The sequence below is a fragment of the Mandrillus leucophaeus genome, unplaced genomic scaffold, assembly GCF_000951045.1.
Source record: "Mandrillus leucophaeus isolate KB7577 unplaced genomic scaffold, Mleu.le_1.0 Scaffold203, whole genome shotgun sequence".
Taxonomy (NCBI): domain Eukaryota; kingdom Metazoa; phylum Chordata; class Mammalia; order Primates; family Cercopithecidae; genus Mandrillus; species Mandrillus leucophaeus.
Genome location: NW_012102066.1, coordinates 2,083,226 through 2,098,448, shown reverse-complemented (window position 1 = coordinate 2,098,448; position 15,223 = coordinate 2,083,226). Strand labels below are relative to the sequence as shown.

Sequence of the window (15,223 nt, the reverse complement as noted above, 5' to 3'; positions counted from 1 at the left end):
TGTTGCATGTTTTAAAACAAGACAAATATTACCTTAGATCAGTTTGATATTGATTTTGTAGAAATAAGATATTTTGTATCCCCTTCACATAGCAACGGTTTCATACTGAAAATGTTAGTCAAATTTTCTTTTTAATTAAAGAAATAGGTGACAGAAAGGAGGATATTTGTCAACTCAATTATCCAGAAGTAGTCACCAGCTTTAAATTAACCATAACTTTCATATTCTCTCATTTGCCTGTGCTTTACAATGTTATTAAGTAAATTAAATTTTGATTATCTTAACCTTCAGTAAAATCTCAGCTAGGGAACCAATCACATGCAGGGCTCCATCTTTCTTCCTAGGGTCAAAGTTCGGGTCTGTTAGGATTTGATAACAGAATGCCATCATTTTTGGCAACACCTAAAGAAATAGAAGAATCCATTTTAGTCTACATGAACTTTGTCTTACTATAGTATTAACTGTGATGCACAAATTTTTAAAAATAAAGCCATTTTATTATGTTCTATCAAGCAACTATAAGCTCAATAAGAAAAGTACAATTTATTAAGAAAACAAAATAACCATGATACCCTTTCCCCTCACCAGGACAGAAAAAAAAAAAAAATTCTTAAGGTGACAAGTTATAATGAATAACAACATAATTTCTCAAACACCAGGGATATATTAGAGTATCAAATCAACACAGGCCACTTCTGTTTTGGATTTAAAAAGAAAAATGAAATACCTCTTTTCTTTTCTTTGCAGCAGTATATAAGAGAGTCTGGGCTGCTGTGGTGGGAGACGCATAGTCTTCAAAAATATCTGAGATTTTAAAAGGTTAAAACTATGTTAGCAAAAATGTAATTACTTATTCTAGATTTTAAACCTGACTGGCTGCTATTCCAAACCAAAAATATAAAACCATCCACATATGACACTGGTGGACAGCACTAAAAAGCTAAGGATATACAGTGGCACCACAACATGGTTGTCTCCTGCACAAAACAACGTTCCTCAAACTCTACAGGTTGTCCTTTCAAACTACTATATTGAAGAAAACAATGCATTTGCACATATGTTTCACTGAGAACAGAAAAAGTGCTTTATCTCTATCAAAAAACAACAGAAATGTACTCCGTTCTTACTATGTGCCAGGCACTATTCTAGACCCTGGGATACAAAGATCAAACAAAAAGGTTCTCATGGAGCTTACGTTGTGAGACAAAGAAACAGAGTGTACATATATACACACATAATAAGTCAGGTTAAGAACAAATGCAAAATAGGACAAAAAGACAGAGTGACAGAGCATGGGGTGCTAGTTTAAATAAGGTGTTAGGGAAAGCCTCTCCAACTCTGTTAAGGTAACGTTTAAGCAGAAATTGAATGAAATGAGGGAGAAAGCAATCCATGGATGAAGCACTCCAAGCAGGGGAAACAGCAAGTATAAAAGCCTTGAGGGACTGCTAGGACCATGCCTGGCTCTGTCGATACGTAGGTTCACCAGGTCATCAATGGATATTTGTTGAATATACACCTATCTAAAACTTAACATATCACTTAATACCATGAACATTTTCACAAATTTCAGAATAGGCAGTTTTACATAATAAGCTGAAATCTTGAAAGGTATCTGATATGTCCTTGTTTAAATATAAAAGATAAAATCAAATCTAAGTCTACCTCAAAATATAAAATACAAACATAATAAGAACATTTTTGGAGTACTGTACTTACTCTGTGCCAGGCCATATGCTACAGTTTTAGAAGCATCTAGTATTCTATGCTAAGCAGTCAGTTCATGTGTATTATCCCATTTAATCCTCCCAGAACTATTATCATCACCCATTTGACAGCTAAAATCACTGAATTTTAGAGAGGTTAAGTAACCTGTCCACAGTCACACAACAGGTAAGTGACTACACCAGCATTCATACCCACGCTATGTTAACATCAAAGCCTGAGCTCTTGTTAGTTTTTACCAAATCAAAAAACATTATTGGGGGAAATGGGGAGATGTTGGTTAAAGAGTAGATAAAAAGAAACTAAAACATTATTATTAATCAGTCAATATATTTAGATAGGAATGCTTTGTTTCACATAAATAATTCCAAGTGACAAACATATAAAAAGAAAATACAGTAATTGTTCTTCCCTATGGTTACCCAAAAGTAAAATACACACATCAAATCAAAGCCACTGCATTCCAGTCTACAGAAAGAAAAATTAAAGAAAACTCACTTCAGCTAGTCAGTCTTGAGTTACCCACATCCGCTTTTAAACAATAAAATGTAAATTCCCACTGTTAATCAACAGACATAGAGTTCTTATTTTCTAAAAACTGGGATATTAATAACTATCTTATCAGATATGAAGAATACACAAAATCATGGTAACTTTCTGAAAGCTAAACAAATACTCTGTACATCACAAAAACACACAGGTATTATAAAAGAAGTAAACACTAAAAGAATGCCTTGCAAGGCAGGAGGATCACTTGAGCCAGGAGTTTGAAACCAGCCTGGGAAATATAAGGAGACCCTGTCTCTGCAAAAAATAATTAGCCAGGTGTGGTGGCACACACCTGTGGCCCCAACTACTTGGAGGCTGAGGTGGGAGGATCACTAGAGCCTGGGAGGTCAAGGCTGTAGCGAGCTCCGATTGTACCAGTGCACTACAGCCTAGTCAACAGAGCAAGACCCTGTCTCAAAAAAAAAAAAAAAAAAAAGAGAGAGAGAGAGAGAGAGAAGAATGGTTGGCTAATTACTCAAAACTAACTAGAAAAACAAAGGCATAAGAATAGGGAAATAATAAGTTACACATATGAATAATGATTTTCAAAAGAAAAAGAACAAAGAAATCAAGTAGATGATAAATGTTTCTCATTCATTTGCTTTTCTTATACTTTGTCTCCAACAGAAAACGGGGTCCTCACTTACTGATTCAAATAATATAAACACAAAGTTCTGCAAAAACACAGCCCAAAAAACTGGCATCTGTACCAGTAGGTTTAGCTTATGTAGCTAGACACACCTGGCTCAACTAAGGGGAAAGCACTGCTTTGTTGCAGCACTTTCAGCACGCAGTGCTAGATTTAGCAATCATTTGTTTCAAAATTTATTGAAGGCATACTGGAGGCCAAGCACTAGTGGAGGAATGCAGAGGTGTAGAAGAGATAGAAAATGCAAAATAAAGCAAATAAATAAGATAAAATTCCTGTCCTCAGCTTCTAAGTTGTGGGAGATAGGTATGCAAATTAATATTTTGCTATGTTAAGTGCTTGAGTGTTCCATGAAGCAATTAATACAAACTGGGAATAAAAGGGAATAAATCAGGCCACCTACACAATTCAACAGTTTCCACGAAGATCCAAGTTAAAAGGACACCCAAAGAACTGGGCCATACACAGTGGGGCCCCCATATGAAATTTCTTTCCCTTGTGGAACACTTAGTCTCTCAGATAAGCAAGCAAAACAAATTGGGGTACCCTAAAATATGCAGAAATCCAAAGTGTTTCCCACATGAGTACAACCCAATCTATAAATGAGTCTCCCAAAAGGCACAAAAAGGGATAATCCCTGCAGATCAGCATCACAACAGCGTAAGTAACAGAGGGCTCCATGGGAACTTCAGCACCCATAAGAGAGATGAATGAGGTGGCTTTTCATCCCCCACATCTGACAATCTCAAGTTCTCTAGTTCAACAAAATAACATCAAACTCTCAAAGTTTCAGATTTTATCATGCAAAGCAGAACGTGGGAGATTTAACAAAGTAATAAAATTTGCTTAAAAATATAAATTTAGTTATACTACTTTACATATGCAGGAACTGATGAGAAATAAAACCATCTCAATTACCAAATTTCATCCTTATATACTCATATGGATCTTCTTGCCACAGCTCTTCATCCTCATCTTTATAACACATCACAGAAAAAATCACATCTTCAGAGATATTCTAAAATGAGAGAAAAAAGAAAGTAACAAATGTGTATAGGCTATTCAAGTTTGAGGAATACTAATAATGTATTTGTTGACAGCCTTTATGATGTTAGTTTTCCAAACTCTGTGTGTATAAAATGTCAAGTCAAGGTTATATTTACTATTATGGTTCTTATTTTGAAATTTTTTTAACATTTCCATTTTGGTCCTAAATGTCCATGTATTAACAATATTAAAGGGCCAGGCATGGTGGCTCACGTCTGTAGTCCTACTTCTTTGGAAGCCCAAGGGCAGAAGGATCGCTTGAGGCCAGGAGTTCAAGACCAGCCTGGGTACTATAGCGAGACCCCATCTCCAAAAATATATATATAAAAATGTAGCCAAGCATGGTGGCATGCATCTTGGAGGGTCTCTCCAGCCCAGGAGCTCCAGGCTGCAGTGAGCCATGATCATGCCACTGCAGTCCAGCCTGTGCAACAGAGTGAGACTCTAGCTCAAAAAAAAAAAAAATTAAATTTTCTTTACTTCTATTTCAACAAAAAAACTAATTTCCTACTCTACAAATGTAGGTTTTAGTTAGAGAAAAGTCGTATTTATTAGCCTCTCTGTGCACTGCTACTAATGCTCTATTAAGCCCTTTTATGCTAACAATTTATATAAAAACAGGATCATCTCTTATCACTTAATCCAAATTAAATAATTCTAAGAGAAAAAATTCAGCCTAAGGATCAGCATTTTCTTATTCCTACTTTACAGCTATATAAAAATAAAGCCAAAGGTATGAAGTAGAGAAGAAATGCTATCACAACTCACCCTTACTTTACAGGAACACAGCAAATGAAATCAGTATCTTTATTAATTGCAAAGAAATTATCACTATTTGATCAAAGTGATTAGGCAAATAGTTATTAAGATGTCTACATAAAACAAAGAAAAGATATCTGTTGGGAAGACGGGTAATAACGCTAAAATTCTATCCTGGACAGCAAGCAGCAAAGTGAAAGATTTTTCTTTTCACATGTCCTTTATAAAATTTAAGAATTTACAGTTTGGGAGACGGTAGGTATTCAGTTCCTAACATTCTTGAATTATCCAATTATTTGTATACAAATAAGTATTTATTTATTCGTGGCCTATAATTTTCCATTCTCATTTGTTCTTTAGCTAAATAACAATCTGAATTCTACCTTTAGGCAAACAATTGATATAGAAACAATGATGCTATTGAAACTTAACAATCCAAGAAAAGAAATAAAAACCTTGCTCATACCTACAAAATAAAAACAGTCACATATCAGTCTTCAATTCCTGCAAAATAACACTACCTTAGTAGAGCCCTGGTAAGTTTTCAAAATGCTTTCACACAAAATACCTCATTTGATCCTAGCAACTTTTAGATAAGGACAGAAAAACACTATCTGCCTTAACAGAGGAGAAAATAAGGCTTAATGAGATTAAGCAAGATCAAGTGAATCCAGGTCTCCCAACTTGTAAAACTTCAAGGCTTCACTTTTCTCAAATGCTTAAATTTCTAAGCCCTTTATATCTGACATAGGACTTCACTCATTAGAAATTATTAATGGTAAAATGTATATATAAAATGTAAAATGTAGGAGTAGTAATACTAACTTTGTCTAGAAAACCTAATTTAACCAGAGAATAATTTTGGAGAGCTGCTCTCTGACACTAACCTGTATGTGTGGCTTCATCTGCTTCCAGGTTATAGAATGAACCACCCCTTGGTTGAGATAGTTGAATGCTTGCTGGAGAACACGGGGAGCTACGTATTCTTTCTGTCTATATTGATCTAAAATTTTTAGTAGCACCTATAAGAAAATAGAAAATATAGAAGAACATAAACAATTTTAAGGTTAAAAGGGGGAGGTGGCATTTTTGGCATGACCTCAAATTCAAAATCCATAGAGAGAAAAATTAACAGATTTGGGAGAAAAATCAATGTTTTGTAAGAAAGCTCAGATAAACAGTTTTAATTATTAGACAGATCTATGTTATATTGAACTCAACAGTGTCTCATTGTTAAGTGCCAGGCAAAGTCTAAATTTCTATTGCACTGCTAGCTCTTCAAAACAAGTTAAAACTCCTGTTTAAAAAATTACAATAACAGATCGGACTAAATAAACATTAAAAACTTCCATATAACAAGACACAGCACAAAGATGTTTCATTATCTGATAAAGACTCCTTCAAACTGGAAGAGAAAAGTTGTTCAAAAAATAGTTTTGGCACAACTGATCAGCCCTCTGAAAAAATTTAAATTAACTCCCTAAACTTCATACCAAAATAAACCTCAGATGGGGAAATATTTTAACAATGACAAAAAACGATAGCACAGGATTCCTTCAAGAAAACGTGGGAGAATTTTCTTTTATAATCTCAGATCACAGAAGGTCTTTGTAAACACAACACAACTGAGAAGTTATTTTTTAAAAACTGATTTAAAAAATTATTTAGAAGGAAAGAACCACACCAAAGCAGCTCTGACTGGCTCAAGGACCTTTAGTCAACTTTCTTCACTACAGAAAGCTGCCTTCCAATTCCTGGTCTCCAGAGCTCTTCACCATATCAAGCTTATAAGTGAGTTGCTGAATAAATAAAAAGCATTCTTTCAAAATAGGTACAGAATTTATAAATCCAGAATATGGATTTTATTCAAGTTTCCTAAAACTCAGGTTTACCAAATTTATCAGAAGTCCTATCATCATGTAGAAACCCTTTCTGTGATGCAAGCTAGAAATGGATGATACTGAACATGATTCTTTCTAATACAGATGTGGCTCATACAAAGTAGGGGTGATGGGAGATGGGAAATGGGAGATTATCTCCCCACACAACAGTGGGGGAGAGAAGAGTCCTTGATAAGAAAACTATTTTTAAGTATCAGGAATATATACCTTAAATAACCATGGTACCAAGAGTTTATAACACAGATATAATGGCATTTTTATATGTGTGTATACATGTATACACACACATACATGTTTATGACACTGAAAAAAAATCGACTCACCACTCTTCAAGTGGAAATTAACTTTAAGATACTTTAAGGAGTTTAACAGTAGTGGACAGCAGTGAAAGGGGCAGAAGACAGCTGACCAGTTTCCTGGTTGTCCTGGTTTTATTCACTAATTTTCCCTATAGATTGTCTCACCAGCGAACAAAATAACTTGTGAGAAATTCAACTATATAACTACAGCCTTCCTAAATTGTTGCACTGTACTTTTTAGAAAGCATTTTACTAGGCAAAGTGATAATCCATAAAAGGGAGTACTCCATCTCAAGACGACAGGTTCTAAGTACTTAACACTATAATGCTGACAATAAAGAGCTATTTTTAAAAAAAACCTCTAGAGCCGGGCACGGTGATTCACACATGTAATACCAGCACTTTGGGAATCCAAGTTGGGTGGATCACTTGAGATCAGGAGTTCAAGATCAGCCTGGCCAACATGGTAAAACTCCACCTCTACCCAAAAATATAAAAAATTAGCGAGGTGTGGTGGTGTGTGCCTTTAATCCCAGCTACTTGGGAGGCTGAGGCACGAGAATCACTTGAACCCAGGAGGCAGAAGTTGCAGTGAGCTGAGATTGTGCCACTGCACTCCAGCCTGGGCGACAGAGCGAAACTCCATCTCAAAAAAAAAAAAATCTAGCAACACCCTCTATGTCATTAAAGCTTTTTCCTATGTCTAATTAGTCTTTGCTTCCTCAATATGGTCCTGACACAGCCAGTGGTCAATAATTAATAAATTTTATTGAAACATAAACAAAAATATGATTTAAATGGTAACACTGATCAACCAGTCTTCCTCCACCACTTGTCCTTTGTAGCTTTTAAAATTTTTAAACATTGTATCAACTTGGATTGTTTCAGGAACTAATTTTCACTATACAGGATGGTTCCCAAACTTCCATAGAAATGTTTAAGTTCTCAGCTAAGAATCTTGACGTCTAATAAGCTCAACTACTCTTCCTATACCAATTCATATTATATAAGTCTTCTAAAATAAAAACTTAGAACAAAGAGGTGAAGAAATGAAGATCAAAAAACTCCAAAGAGGTCAGAGAATTAATAAAAGAGCCCAATCTAATACTGGTGACTGCTACACCGCTATCAACTTAAAAAGTTTGAGTCCAGAATCTAGGATTCAGTTCTGGTGGTGACTGTCTTGGGACATTTGGTTCTAAAACTAATTGCACTGGAAACTCGGTTTTAAAACTAATTGCACTATAATAGATTCCCAGAACTGTCCTTTCATCCTCTATAAATATGTAATGAATTAGTATGTTTGTAACCTACTTCCAATAGAAATGACTTTACTTTCAGTAGTAACCCTTCTTCTATTTTAAAAGCATAAGTTTATTACCTGCTGAATGCCGACCGCATAGGTTTTCAAAAAGAATTCAGAAAATTCAAAGTATTCTTTTGTGACATTTCCTGGGCTTCCATATCTTAAAATACAAAAAGACAATGTACAAATACCGTGAATTTTACAAACAGCATGCTTGCTAGTTTAAATATAGGCCCTTATTCAAAGATGGATTCTATTGGGACAGAAAACTAACACTGCCTTTTTTTCCCACAAGCCACAAAATGAAATCAAGGTAACCTGTACTTAGACCATGGGCCATACTGTAAAGTTTTAGACAGAAGCTTTCACTTGCTAAACCAAAAGCTCCTAAAGGGTGAATATTCGAAATCAAAACGTTACAACTGACATACATTTTTTCAATAAATGCTTTTAAAATTAAATTTGACATTATTACGGAGTTGAGTGACCATGCAGCTTCTTGCGTAATTCTTAGATATTACCAATGGGCTGAACAATGTTATTTTTCCAAGTTTTTCACAGAAGAATAGAAAAGATCCAGAAGAGACCACCCACTTCATTATGATCTCAAAGCCAATGATTAAAATTAAGCTGCTTTAAACAGAGTGACTCTTGGTTCTCGGTGGCTCTAAAGACAAATAATCATATCTGATACTGAGATACTGACTGTATGATCATCAATGTAAAAAACAGATAATTACCGTTCAAAGAGCCGAGCTACGATATGCAGTGCCCACTTCTTACACTTCCACCATACCAGTTCTGGTCTATCATCCTCATCAATGTGCAGAGTCTCCTAACAGGACAAAATTACCCAGATTAAAGTTCTGCATAATAAAAGGATTTATGCGAATAACAAAGACAGGATAAATCTTGATATAGGTTAAGTCATATTAAACGTGAAGTTAGATTGCTATATAAATGAAAATTCTTACTTTATAGATTGCTAGGTAGGAATTAAATAAGCAAAGTAAATTTCAACTAACCAATGCCGCTGTTCACATTTACCTCCTATCTTCGAAAGGCCTAAATAAGCAGAGGACAAAATACAAAACACCATGGTTCCTTCAGGAAACTCTGAGATGATGAAGAGGTTCTACATTTTTATCTGGGTGATAACACAAGTGTATGTCAAAATTCACTGAACTAGTCATTAAGTTCTGTGCATTTATGTATGTAAGTTAAACGTCAAAATACTTTGTCTCACAATATGGACAACAGAAACAATGCTGCACATTTTAAGACAAACCAAAATTTTAATAGATACAAGAACTAATGTGATAAATTAAAAATAGTATTATTGCAGATCAAAATGAAACACCATCTTTTCCCTATCAAATGGAAAAACATAGAATTAAGTGTGTACCCATAACAGGCATTCTCAATCACTGCTTCTTAAAGTGTAACTGAGGGCACACTTTCTTGAAGAGCACTCTGCAAGATTAGTGAAAAGCCTTACATGCTTCTAGTTTATCCAAAGAAAATAATCATATATGTGCACAAAAATTTAAGTACATTCTTAAAACACTAAAAAATTAAAGCCTAAACATCCAGCAAGTAAAACATTCAACAAAAATGACAGTATAGGCTGCGCGCGGTGGCTCAAGCCTGTAATCCCAGCACTTTGGGAGGCCAAAGCGGGCAGATCATGAGGTCGGGAGATCGAGACTATCCTGGTTAACACGGTGAAACCCCATCTCCACTTAAAAAAAATACAAAAACAAAAATTAGCCAGGCGTGGTGGTGGGCACCTGTAGTCCCAGATACTCGGGAGGCTGAGGCAGGAGGATGGCATGAACCCGTGAGGCGGAGCTTGCTGTGAGCCGAGACTGCACCAGTGCACTCCAGCCTGGGCAACAGAGCGAGACCCTGTCTCAAAAAAAAAAAAAGTATAAAAGCATTGATAATCATAAAAATATTTATAAGTTTTAAGTGAAAACTGAATTTCAAAATAGTATCAATAAATACTTCTTTTTTTTTTTTTTCCTTTTTGAGATAGGGTCTTGCTCTGTTCCTCAAGCATAGTTTACTGCAGCCTCAAACTACCAGTGATCCTCCCACCTCAACTTCCCAAGTAGCTAGGACTACAGGCACATGCTACCACACTTAGCCTTTTTTTTTTTTTTTTTTCATTTTGTAGAGTCAAGGTTCCACTATGTTGCACAGACTGGTCTTGAACTCCTAGCCCCAAGTGATCCTCCCAGCTTGGCCTCCCAAAGTGCTAGGATTACATGTGTGAGACACCATGCCCAGCCGATATACACTACTTTTATAAATTAAATATGTTGTGTATAGACGCAGAGGGGAAAAAAAAGACTAGAGGAATAAATATAAAGTTTTAAAAACAGTTTTCATTTTTGGTAGGATTTAAATTGCTTATCTAAGCTTTCTAAAAATGGTATTATGAATTATTTTAATAATTTATTTTATTATAGTAGTAAATTTTTTCAAAGAGCAGGCAGGGATAATGAATTAGTCTACCAGAAATATTCCAAACCCGTCACCCCTATTTTTCTTGGGAAAAGCTTTTTCTTACAGGAGGAATGGTCCTGTCGATAATAGTTCGGAAGATCTCCATCCACGTTGTCATGGTTTGGTTATTCACTAGCTGAAGAGGCAATGCATACTGGAAAACAGAAGAACAACAACATGAACAATAATTCTTCCCATCCAAAAAGAACAACAATTTTATGTATATTGTAAGGCTAAAATATATGAAAGGGCTAACATTTGAGAATGAAAACAGCAATCTTATATGGTTCAACCTAACTTAAAATAGATTCATATGCATATATAGAACTTAAATTTTTAAATTTAGAAGACTACCTGCCATGAGTTGTTTCTTGGGTCTACTTTTTAAAAGGAAAAAAAAAAAAATGAATACACCGAGGTCTCATTTATTCAGCATGAGACTCCAGGTGAGTGATTGTTATGACTTACCCTTTGAGGGTCAAACTTTCCATTTTAACTACCTTGATGAAAATCTTTATCTCATTATATGAAACTTTTTTTAAATTACTTTCCTCTACACTGTAGCATAATAATTACAGTCCACTTTGTACTACACAGATATGTGGCTCACTTCTGCTGTACTGTGAGGTGCAGAAGAGGGATATTGTCTCCACATCCATTCATTACAAAACATGCTACATACTACAGACAATAAAATAGACAATCTTTGCCCCTACAAAGCTTACACTCAAACTGGAAAAAATATATATAGTCATGCACGACATAACAATGTTTCGGTCAGTGACAGACTGCGTATACAACAATGGTCCCGTAAAATTAGAACAGAGCTGAAAGATTTCTATCACCTAGTGACATAGTAACCATCTTAAAGTCATAGCACAATGCATTACTCAAATATTTGTGGTGATGCTGGTGTAAACAAACCAACTGCATTGCCAGCTGTATAAAGTATAGCAATTTTATACAGTACCTAATTGGTAATGACAACTATGCTACTAGTTTATATATTTACTATACAATACTTTTTATCATTAGTTTAGAGTGTACTCCTTCTACTTTTATTAAGTTCTCTAAAACAGCCTCCAGTAGGTCCTTCAGGAGGTATTCCAGAAGGCATTATTATCATAGATGACAGCTCCATATTGCCCCTGAAATGAAGACACTCCAGTGGGACAAATATAGAAGTGGAACACAGTGATATTGATGATCCCAACCCTGCATAGGCCTAGGCTAACACGTGCGTGTCTTAGTTTTTAATGAAAAACTTTGAAAAAAGAAAAATTCTAAAATATAAAACCTTTTAAAATATGGATATAAACAAAATATTTTTGTACAGTTGTACAACATGTTAATATTTTAAACTAAGTGTTAGTATAACAGAGTCAAAAAGTTGAAAATTTTAAAGTTTGACTGGGCGTGGTGGCTCACGCCTGTAATCCCAGCACTTTGGGAGGCCGAGGCAGGCGGAACACGAGGTCAGGAGTTTGAGACCAGCCTGGCCAACATAGTGAAACCCCATCTCTACTAAAAATACAAAAAATTAGCCAGGTGTGGTGCCAAGTGCCTGTAATCCCACCTACTCAGGAGGCTGAGGTAGGAGAATTGCTTGAACCCAGGAGGCAGAGGTGGCAGTGAGCCAAGATTATGCCATTGTACTTCAGCCCAGATGACAGTGTGAGACTCTGTCTCAAAAAAAAAAAAAAAAAAAAAAAAATTAAAGTTTATGAAGTAAAAAAGTTACAGTAAGCTAGGGGTAATTTATTATTGCAGATAAATTTTATAAATTTAGTGTTGCCTAAATGTTCAACATTTGTAAGCACAGACTAACATCCTAGGCCTTCACATTCACTCATCACTACCTCACCCACAGCAACTTCCAGTCCTGCAAGTTCCATTCATGGTAAGTACCCTATACAGGTGTGCCTTTTAAAAAATATCTTATGCTGTATTTTTAGCGTATCTTTTCTATTACTTACCATTGAGTTACAGTTGCTTTCAGTATTTGGTACAGTAACATGTACAGGTTTGCAGCCTAGGAGCAACACATAGCCTAGGTATGTAGTAGGCTATAGCGTCTACGTTTGTGTAAGTACACTCTACAATGTTCACACAGGGACAAAAATTACCTAACAAGGCATTTCTCAGAATGTATCCCCAGAGTTAAGTAACACATGACTGTACATGTACAAAGGTAGGAATAAGAGAAGAAGGTGGGGGAGATGAAGGGCTTTATGGGCTATATTAAGAAGTTCACACTTTATTCTAAGTGTATTTGGGAGCCATTTGGATTTGACATAGGGAACAGAGGAGAAGTAGGCTGAGGGTTAGGATGAGCTTCTGTATAGAATATCCACGTTCCCTGTACAAATATTATAAATGCTACTTAGACAACATCTGTTGTATTACAATTTTATTTTATTTGAGGCGGAGTCTCACTCTGTCACCCACACTGGAGTGCAATGGTGCAATCTCGGATCACAGCAACCTCCGCCTCCTGGGTTGGAGCGATTCTCCCACCTCAGCCTCTGGAATAGCTGGAATTAGAGGCACTCACCATCATTCCCGGCTAATTTTTGTATTTTTCTAGAGATGGGGTTTCACCATGTTGGCCAGGCTGGTCTTGAACTCCAGACCTCAGGTGATCCGCCCATCTCAGCCTCCCAAAGTGCTGGGATTACAGACTTGAGCCACCACACCCGGCTGCTCATACTTTTAAAAACAAAATTGTCTGCCCCTTCTCATATTATCGCTTTTTACTTATGTCAGCATTATAATAGTGGCTCCTAATGCCTTCTAAATTTCTATTTCCCAGAGGAGAATATTAATGTATTAGTACATAATAGATTACCAAAATGGTTAAAAATATTGAGGTTTTTCAGGTTTTTAACAAGTATAGACTGAGAAAAATATGTAGATTCTGTCCTCTTAGCAAACCAATTAGAGGTAGAGGCTTTAGAAAAATTATTTCATCAGCCTTTGTCTTACTTCCCAATTTCTAGCTGTTTCTCTCAATAAAAAAGGGAAGTCTGGCCTCTGAATATTATTTCAAAACAAGTGAGAACATATTTTCCTACTATTCTAGTTTCTCCTCCTCTCACATTTGACTCCTTCCCCCTTCTCTTTCCCTGCAAAAAGTCTGCTCTGGGGGGAAAAAAAAAACGCTGCCTCAGACTATGCCTATTAAAAGTTTAAAAGATGAGGCTTTAATAAAAATATAAATCTTTATTAAAGTAAAATATTCTGGGGCAGGCGCGGTGGATCACGCCTGTAATCCCAGCACTTTGGGAGGCCGAGGCGGGCAGATCACGAGGTCACGAGATGGCGACCATCCTGGCTAACATGGTGAAACCCCGTGTCTACTAAAAACACAAAAAAAGAGCCGGGCGTGCTGGCAGGCACCTGTAGTCCCAGCTACTCAGGAGGCTGAAGCAGGAGAATGGCATGAACCCGGGGGGTGGAGCTTGCAGTGAGCCGAAATCGCGCCACTGCACTCCAGCCTAGGCAACAGAGCGAGACTCGGACAGGAAAAAAAGAACGAAAGAAAGAAAGAAAGAACGGACGGACGGACGGACGGACGGACGAACGAACGCAAGGAAGGAAGGACGGAAGGAAGGAAGGACGGACGGACGGAGGGACGGACGGAAGGAAGGAAGGAAGGAAGGAAGGAAGGGAGGGGAGAAAGAGAGAGAGAGAAAGAGAGAAAGAAAAGAAAAGAAAAGAAAAGAAAAGAAAAGAAAAAAGAAAGAAAGAAAGGAAAGAAAGAAAGAGAAAGAAAAAAGAAAAAGTAAAATATTCTGAAACAGTTTAAGTATCTAAGTCAATAAAAAGCCAAAGACAGATCCAAACTATCTTGGTTTTTGAGCTCAACAAATGGCCATCCTCTTCTCATGACAAATTCAACTAGAAAGCATGTAACAGAGTTTAATTCATTCATCAAACAGTTAAGACTGAAAACAATTATTCTTCCTCCAATCAGATCTAAATAATTTACCCAAGCCTTTCAAGGATTTGATGTTAAATATTTTTATATTTCAAACATATTCCATCTTTCTGGATTCCCATGTTGGTATCCCTTATAGCATTCAGATTTTTTTTTTTTAGGCAGTATTTTAAACCAAGGAAAATGAGCCTTAAATCTTCTGTTAGCTTTGAGTCAAATGCAAAGAAACTACCATCAATATGATTTCCCAATAGGAGAGGGGCTCTCTTCTTCTTTACCTTCTTCTTCTCTCATAACTAATCTACAGGCAGGAATGCTATAGAACAGATAAGTCAAGTAATCAGGTAATCAGGTTTTAGAGCAGGTAGGTTTACCTACCCTGGTTGTGCTTTACCCATGATTTCAGACACTGGAGTGAAATGCACACAGGGGCAGATCTGCCATTGAGATGATCTTGGGCAATTAATTTCTGTGAACCTGTTCCTCAAAAGCATTTTTTAAAGAAATATATGGGAGAATATATAATAATTTTTAATA

The 15,223-nt window shown here is 36.2% G+C and overlaps 1 protein-coding gene across 1 annotated transcript in view; it reads right to left on the bottom strand.

The window, feature by feature from the left end:
* The window catches only part of IPO8 (importin 8), a 67,356-nt gene that overhangs the window by 36,000 nt on the left and 16,133 nt on the right, over positions 1–15,223 (bottom strand). The window contains exons 6-12 of the mRNA XM_011979571.1: positions 10,811–10,900; positions 8,976–9,070; positions 8,311–8,395; positions 5,617–5,751; positions 3,842–3,941; positions 728–804; positions 286–402 (exon numbers count right to left, since the gene is read on the bottom strand). Coding sequence (XP_011834961.1) covers positions 286–402; positions 728–804; positions 3,842–3,941; positions 5,617–5,751; positions 8,311–8,395; positions 8,976–9,070; positions 10,811–10,900 — 699 coding nt within the window. The remainder of the gene's footprint in view (positions 1–285; positions 403–727; positions 805–3,841; positions 3,942–5,616; positions 5,752–8,310; positions 8,396–8,975; positions 9,071–10,810; positions 10,901–15,223) is intronic.